The sequence below is a fragment of the Triturus cristatus genome, chromosome 1_2, assembly GCF_964204655.1.
Source record: "Triturus cristatus chromosome 1_2, aTriCri1.1, whole genome shotgun sequence".
Lineage (NCBI taxonomy): Eukaryota > Metazoa > Chordata > Amphibia > Caudata > Salamandridae > Triturus > Triturus cristatus.
Window position 1 is genome coordinate 126,897,019 of NC_140580.1, and position 8,774 is coordinate 126,905,792.

General features: G+C 43.7%; 1 protein-coding gene across 1 annotated transcript in view; it reads right to left on the reverse strand.

Moving 5' to 3' along the window:
• LOC146866940 (importin-9-like) overlaps positions 1-3,448 on the reverse strand; it is a 96,539-nt gene extending 93,091 nt beyond the window's left edge. The window contains exon 1 of the mRNA XM_085618460.1: positions 3,286-3,448. Coding sequence (XP_085474586.1) covers positions 3,286-3,448 — 163 coding nt within the window. The remainder of the gene's footprint in view (positions 1-3,285) is intronic.
• Between the last annotated feature and the right edge of the window lie 5,326 nt (positions 3,449-8,774).

The following is an 8,774-nucleotide window of genomic DNA, read 5'->3' on the forward strand; positions in this document are numbered from 1 at the left end:
TCTGTGATAATTCAAACCAGAGGCATTCAAATAGATCCTGCTCTGCTTTGTAATGTATATAGTGAGAAAAACTTGAGGATGAACAACAGAAGACATCGGCTCCAGCATTCGCAGAATCCTATTTTCCAATGTGTACATTCCTTGCCCATGTATTTTCTCACGGTGCAGGCCTCGAAAAATCAAAAAATGTTACTAGACCTGCAGGTCAAGTAACTTGAATAAACTACTCAACCTAACTGTAATGAACTTGACTAGTAAACTGGTCTCAAATTGTGTGATCATTGACAAATATTTTATTTTAAAGAGTTGCCTTTTTCTTCATTCTCATATGAGTGCACCTTTAAATATGAGAGTTCAGCCTTTCTTCTTTACAAAACAAAACTCTTTTTTTGGGTTAAGTAGACTAAATGTTTGCTCCATGTGCAATAAGAATCTAGCCCACATATAGGGTACACATGATCCCCGACTTGCCTCTCAATTTACTAAAAGCATTGCTATCAGTGCAGAGGCAGGAATGTTTCTCAGTTCATGTTTAAACACTCATTTTTAATAAATATAGTACCTAAGCATGATGTGGTAGCGCACAGTCATTTACAGACCGGAAATGACGAAGAAATTGTCAAAAACCTTCCCACTACCTTGCAGCTTTACTGATAAAACTATATAATGTATTAACAATAATCTGTGAAAATTGGTTTTCAGAAAACATTTATCATTTGCACATCATCAATTAATGTGCTCTGATTTATTTTCATCCTATTAAAATATATTTCTCATCATCGCACAGAAGTGCAAAAATGGGCTTTCACAACTACTGAAATATATTTTGAAATGTTTGTACAGTTGATTTATTAGCTATTTAAATGTGTTTTAGGAAAAACCTGATACCCTACATACTTTCCTTTCAGATTTCGTACAGTAGGTCAGACAGTTCACTTTACAAAATCCTGGAACTCTGTAGTTGAAGAACAAAAAGTAATTGTAAACTGACTTCGGACCTCTGTCTCTGAACACAGAGCAAATGTGACACGATCAAGATTTAAAGGCATCTTTATAACTCCTTTACTTTCTGAATGAACAGAACACGTTCTTTGTCAACTCGCCAGAACGGGCGAGTAAGTCCTAAATATAGCTCTGTCAGACTGACTTGCCACAGCGAGAGGGTGAGTGGATTTTTCGAGGTCTGCAGTGCTATGAACTCAAGGTTATTGCTTCCTTTTAGTGCAACCTAAGGCTCTTGATATTTTGTACCATGTGTGTCCAGACATTACTTTTCGCATCCAAACCTTGAGCCGATCACCTGACCTGTCTGGAGTGGTGAAGTAGCATTAGCCTAGTAACAGAAAGGCTGTTTACCTGACTAATATTTATAGAAATACCTAGCATTACACAATCTGCACCTGCAGATAATGTTTCTTGCTACAGTCTTGCATCCTCAAACTGCATGCCACCTCACAAACGTCTCGCTGCATCCCCAAAATCCAACATGAAAAACTGACTTTTAATTAAAACTTCCCTATTTTCCCTCTCCATTTTTCTTTAAAATGGCCCTCTCATTCTCTGCATGCCTCTTCTCTCTGAGCACAAGCTTCTGTCACATAGATGTGTGCCTTAATCTCTACTATTGTATTTCAGCAAATTGCCCACAACTCATTTTCAAAAACACAACCTCTCTTTCCTCTGAAAGTCAGACTGCTCCAACCCAAAAATACCTAATTAACCACTAACCTTGGGTTCCGAAGCAGCGTGCTTCCCAGAAAAAATCACTGCAAAACCTCGAAATGGGTATTAAGCGCGATTTAAAAACAATTACAATATGTAAATTCAGAAAATTTGCTGCCCAAAAACATTGTGTTTGATATAACAGACTATCATGTTGCTCCACCTGTGAGATGCTAGTCTACTCATAGGATATCCATAACTGACTAATTAATTAGTGCCGTTTTTGTTATGGTATGGGAACAGGAATGTTTCTAAGTTCATGTTTAAAATCTATCACTTTTAATACACGTCCATCAATGCAGTGTGGCAAGACCGTAAGCTCCTTATTATACTGTTGCTGCCAAGATCGATCTGAGGAAAGGGGAAGAATGCTATATAGGATGTATATAATGCTTCAACAAGCCTTTCAGTCAGCACCTGTCAGTCATTGATCTGTTATTCACATTTTACTTCCACCCTAGAGCAGTGTTTATTAAACTGTGGTCGGGAGACGTGGGTCCGCAACTGCTTTGAAAATTAAATATAATAAACAGATATAGATAGATAGATATATCTCTAACACACAAAATTGAACATTTTAAAACATTCTTTAAATGTGTGAAGGAGTTTGAAATTGGAGGCCATAAATTAAGTTAGTGGCCTCAGATTCAATTGTGAGAGCAGTGCAAGTGCATCAAACAGACTATAGTATGGATGATGAGCAGCCTCAACTTGCATTTAGAAAAGCTCCAACCTTCCCAATAGTATAAAAATGGATTTACTTTTAATTATAATAGTTGGTGTATATTTGATGAACGTTTGTTTCTGTATTTTCTGTGTATTATTTTCCAGGTCAAGTAATCAAAAAAATGCTTAGGCAGAGGTCCCCAGCTACCAGTAATAACTCAGTGAGGGTCCCCAAAATTCAATAAAGATTCAGTGGGGGTCCCCGAGTTCCAGTAATGATTAAGTGGGGGGGGGTCCACAGACGTCAAAAGGTTAACGACCACTTCATATAATTACGCACTGTCTAGGAGTCTATGTTAATCAAAAGAGAGTGCTGTGTCTGGTACCAACATTCATGTTAAAGAAGGAGAATCCCCCCAAAAATGCTCCTTATACCAGTGGTCAAATTTTAACAAGTGTGCATGTGTGTTAGTTTCGAATCTTCAAATTTGTCCAGTTGCATACTGTTAATATATTATACAGACCAATACCATAAACCTATTTTGAATTGTACTCGTGTAAGACATATGTCTATAAAATTGACAATTTGTCTTAAACTTTGTCCTGAATTTTGACCCTCTGTCCAGAATTTTAACACCCACTGTCCAGAATTTGCTCCCATTGCATGTGGTCAACCTACTTCAAACATACCATTGCTTTCAAGCAATCCTCCTTTAGTGGGTAACCTCTCGTTTTTTACCCACATATTAAGATAGTAAAGTGCAGTTCTAGGGAAAGTAATACAAGTCAGACCTACAATACAGCTATAAAAGACGGTTAACGCAACTATGACAGGTTTGACAGACTTGTGCACTCATCGCATGTGCCGCCCATGCCCTATGGTACCCCAGCACTCACCCTCGGTCACCTTCAGAACCTTCAGTTGCTCCTCCGCTGCCGCGCGCACCTCGTAGGTAGCGGACAGGATGCCACTCAAGGTTTCTGCCCATGCCGCCCGGTGCAAAGCTTGCCTGCCAGAAAGGAGGAGCTGCCGAGCCCTCCAAAGAGCCAGCAGCCCCATCCCGAACATCTCCTAGAGGCAGAGCGGCAGCCATCTTGAAGAGGAGCTGATTCCGAGTGCAGTCGTAGAAGAGAACTAGGCGGCAGGAAGACGCAACGCGGTTTTCAGTGAAACCTTGCATTACTGTGTATGTGTACCACAGCCTTGAAAGAAACGAAACAGACGCTTAAAGTAATGGGCAAATATTTTACACAATTTGAAAAAATAAAATCTTACCAAGAGAATAGCTTGTAATTAGAAAATAATACGAAATGTAAGAGCTTTTTTCCAATAATGTATTGTTTCCCTTTGACATTGCAGCTTTGGAAAAACAAATTCCAGTTCCTCTGTGACCAATCTGTTTACGACAATTTTTGGAAGGGGTACGCCCTGTGACCAGGTCATCTAGATTGCTCTTCGAGTGTCTTTGGGAGTGGGGCTGACACATCTATTTCTGAAGGGGCGCTTTTCGAATGTGTGGTTTGATGCGTGATTTCATAAAATATTCAAACACTAACCTCCTATTTCAGAAATTTACAAAACTCTAATTATTTTCAATATTATCAAAACTATTATTTAATTTGCAACACTTAAAATGCTTAATGCCAAGAAATGCTTGCAACTTTTTGACTGAAATAAAATATTGGTAATTACTTCTGGCTTGACAACGTACAAGTTGCTATACATTTGCTGCCAAACTTTCAACTTTGATCAAAGGGAGAAACGTGCCCTACTGCAAAGGTCTGAATAACGGTAAACGGGGTGGAGGGCCAACTAAAAGTTTTTTTTTTTTCCATCTTCAAAAAATAAATTGTTTTTCATGCAAATTCATTCTAACCACACCAAGTAAACATATAATATTCTCGTCCAGAATGTCAGCAATTGTAGTGTCCTGCTGGACACTTTCTAGTGTCTCAACAGGCACTAGGTTACCAGCCGCTCCCTCGAGGCTGAACATACACCCATCCAACACAGCCGTCACCTGTCAGGTGACCCTGTAAATAAAAGAGACGAGTGCACGTGCTCGAGGACAATTTAGTACCCTCAATAACGTGTGTCTGTGTCTTCCTTTACTAAGTATGTGGGTCTTGAGACCACAACTTTACAATGGCGACGAGGGGTCTGACCCCACCTTCTGTGCTGCCTAAACTGCCCTGAAGAAGGAGGGTGTATGGCTCCATAGATGCTGCACCATAGCCTGTCAGGGGAAGTAAGCCCCTCACCCCCACGATGAGAGTGAACCCTTTCGCTACCAAAAGAAGGCGAGAAAGGAGACTGGATGTTTCCAACACCACACCGCAGCTGCTGCCATAGGCCTGCCCCCAACTGCGCTGTCACACGCTGCCTGCAGTGGCAGGATTAGCGAGGCAGACGGACTCGTACGAGTCTGTGGAGAAACTGAGCAACAGCCCGATGAGGAGTGGAATACTCCCTGTTGTGCCCACCCGATGTGTCCTAACACATACAAATAAAGGTATGATCTGGTTTGGGCAGGATGCCTAGTGCAGTACCGCCAGCCCCCACCAATGGGAGTGGGGCATGACCCTCTGCCTAGTTGGCTGGGTCCCCTCATCTTCAAGATGGAGGGGACTGAGATGTGTGCTTCTCTCTTCTCCCCCACCTGAGGGGTGGGGTTAGCAAAGGTGGGGACACCTCTCCTCCTAGCTTGATTTTCACACTGATTCTCACACCCAAAGTGGGGGGCAGAACTGATGGGGCCAGTTGCTGGGGGCAGCAAAACTCAAGGACAGCTTACAAAGGCAGAAGGCCTTTAAAGCTTCCCCTTCGTGGACCCTGGCCATCGTGGGAGAGGAGGCATGACTCCTCTGCCCAGGATGGGCTTTGTTTCTGGACCCAGAGAGCAGAGGCTCTCTACCCAGGGATCCAGAAACCTGTCTGGTGGTGGCAAATGGCAGGTAGCCATTCAGGAACCACACCAGGGCTGGTCATTGTTCAGTGGCATCTCTAAGATGCCCTCCAAGTACATTTTATATTAAATTCCACACTAGTATCAGTGTATCAGTGTGGATTTAATGTGCTAACGTTTGCTACCAAACTTTCCAGATTTTAGTAAAGCCATTATGGATCAGGGAATTCATAATGACCAAGTCACAGCCCATATACTATTTATGGCTTTCCTACACTTTCCTTGTCTAAGAATGGACTTATACACTGTATAGGTACGGGGCTCATGCCACTGTACCCTCACCTAAGGGCTAGTGCACCCTGCTAGAGGGGTGACTTACCTAAGGCCACAGGTAATGGGTTGCAGGCATAGCACACATGGATGTGTGCTGAGTCAACTCTTCACTTTTCTCTGCACCAAAGCACGCAGCTTGCAATGGCAGGGTATGGGTGCTAAGGGTAGCACAATAGTTGCTGCAGCCCATAGAGCCCTTGCCTGTTCACAGTGCCCTTGGTATCCATGGTACCTTTTACAAGGGGTTTATCTGTGGCCAGAGATGTGACAATTGTGGGTATAAAGGTACAGTCTCAGAAAAAAGAACACAGGCCTTGGTAACCTGATTGGCAAGGACTCAGGGCACATCAAGTCAGGTTGCATCAGATGTCAGGCCACAGGTGGGGGGTAACCATGCAAAAAGGGGCACTTTCCTACACACAGCCTCTACACAAAACGTTTGAGGTGGCAGTCAAGCGACTGCACTTATATGATTTGGGTGATATTAAGCCAAATCTCAAGTGCATTAGTTAAGGCTTTACTGTAAAGTTTATAGGAAGTGATAAGTACACAGGACGGGTCACTGGGTGATATATAACAATATTTAGGTCAGCGTGCTTCTTGGTATTGTTGGAACATAGGTCCTCATGGGCTAACAAGAGCCTTGCTAGCTTCATTAGTAATTTTGAGAGACTTTTTGGGGGCAGAGCAGTCTTCAAGAGGTCTCTAGCAACCAGATGGTCTGTGACAACCTGGATAAACATATAGATGTTAGAGTTCGGATTCTGAGTAATGTCTCATACAAATTTATTTTAGAGATCCCCGCTCAGCTATTGCAAGCTTGGAGCACATAGATAAAAAGCTGGCATATCATGCATAGTTATGACGAACTAGATTCACTCCAAACAGATCTGTGCTTGTGTAGAACCTGCCAGTAATTTGAAAAAGAGCCTATAACATTGGCATTGAGCCCAGTCAAGCCAGCATGTGATGCGATTAAAAATAAACAAATGCTCCATATGCCAGTGTAGGCATCAATTTGCTTTCAATACCTTAGCGTATTGCTGTGAGATCCGGGCCAGAGAGATTTTGAAGGCGGCCCCGGAAAGCAAAAATAAGGGCCTTGGCTGATGTTGCCAAAACCTCGAGATGAGGGGTTGGAAAGCCATTTTTATTATTTCAAACTTCCAGGTTCTTGATGCCAGGTGCTCTTTTAATCTTCTGGGTATTTCTATACCAAGCTCCTTTTTTTTGCTTGTTAACGAAGATTAAGATCTTAGTTTTCGATGTGTTGATACTGAGTTTATCTCACAGTAGTGAGCCAGAGAAGTTAAGGCTCTTTGAAGACCAATTGTGGTTTGGTGAAGAAGCCTCGTATCATCGGCGTATTGTTGCACTAGCACCCTCTTCCCTTGGAGTTTCAGTGAAAAGTAGTTCGCTCTGCTGAGATGGTCATTCAGATATGCAAGATAAAAAGTTGGTATAAATCTTGTGTGAGTAGGCCCATTTGCTGGATATTCGTACTTTGACCCATGTGTTTGTATGGAGACTCCTTGTTGTGTCCAATAAACGTGGTGGAATCCCCCATGCATCCAGTTTGGCCTACAGCAGCTGTCTATCTACTTTGTCGGATGCTGTTGCAAAATCAATAATTACACTATCGAGCTGCTGAGCCTCCCTTTTAGTCACATTATTGATTAGGATAGACAAACATAGTAGATTGATCTCCGTACCCTGACCCTTTTGAATGCCAGTCTGTGTGGTGGGAATTATTTTATTATGTTGTGCCCAAGCCTCCAATTCCTTGTGGAGGATTTTCCCCTCCACGAACAAAGAAGCAATCAGTCTAACGTTTTCAGGCTTGTCCCTTGCACCTTTCTAATATATTGGGACTACACCAGTGCATTCTGAAAGCAGTAGTTAAACAAAGGAGTCGAATAGGTGGTCCATTTACTGATTGTGACCTTAGAAATGCTTGTAGGAAGGCCGCTGGGACCAGGAGTGTAGGAGAGTAGGGTCTGCAATCCTATGATCACCCAGATTTTTTGCTTTTGCTTCATTGGTTTACGACTTTCTCCGGCTGTGGGCCTGCCAATCAGACCCACAGCCTAGCTGTTCTCTCTCGAAATTAACACACATGTACATTAGGTGCATCCACTAATTGGAACTGGGCCGCCTTGTCAGTCCCTGTCTCAGCATACCACAGGTATCCAGGGCATCGGTGTACCCAGGGCCTACCAGGGGCTGAAGCATGTATTATGCCACCCCTGGAATGGCCGCCCAAATCTGACACAACTGGCTGCACGACAGCTGGGGCCACGTGGTGTAATCACCCGTTGCTGTAGGTGTAGTATTCCTACACCTAAACCCTAAAATGGACACATGGATTCCTATCAGTCACTCCTATAGCAGGCCTTATCAATCCTGAAGGCAGAGTGCAGGGAATCATGTGGGACGGTGCTCTGGCGCGAGCTGAGCCCGTCGACGGCTTGCGGAACCAAGTCCTAATAGCCGTTCCATGGTGACGCGGGCCAACTACTTTTAATGCATTATAATCCTTGCGGTTATTTGCTAACTTTGGCATCGCATCACCTATACATGTCGAGTAAGGTGTCATACGAATGGGAATACGAACCCCTCGCCAGTCCTGGTGACGGGGTTAGCATTCCCCCCTTTTAGAGGGACACGACATGGAAGTAACCTTGAACCCCGGTTAAAGTTGACTCAAGCCTCAGCATCACAAAATGGATGCTGCCACCAGACACAAGTCTGACCTCCTGCTGCTGGGGGACCTTCCAGCAAGGGGAGCTTGGACAAAGGGTTTCCTGTCGAGGGCGGTGTTAGCACCGTCCCAGACAGGGTTTGTGTATCCCAGGTAGGCAGGGCTGAAAGGAAGGTGATTGCAAGTGGCACCCCGGTGCTCACTGTGCATAGCCCGGCTCAAACCAGTTTCGGGGGCACACCAGCCCCTGAGCTGGCGCGAAGCCGGACAAAGGTTAGGGGTGTAACCACCCCCCTCCTGGCTCCACCCATAGGTAGAACCTAGTCACGGGCCAGCCCCTTTTCTTAGAATAAAGGTAGGAGCGAGTCCCCTTCCCAAATTGGATAATCAGATAATCGGATAACTCCGAATCACGAACTACTTTCCACGAAAGGAACTCTTGACTA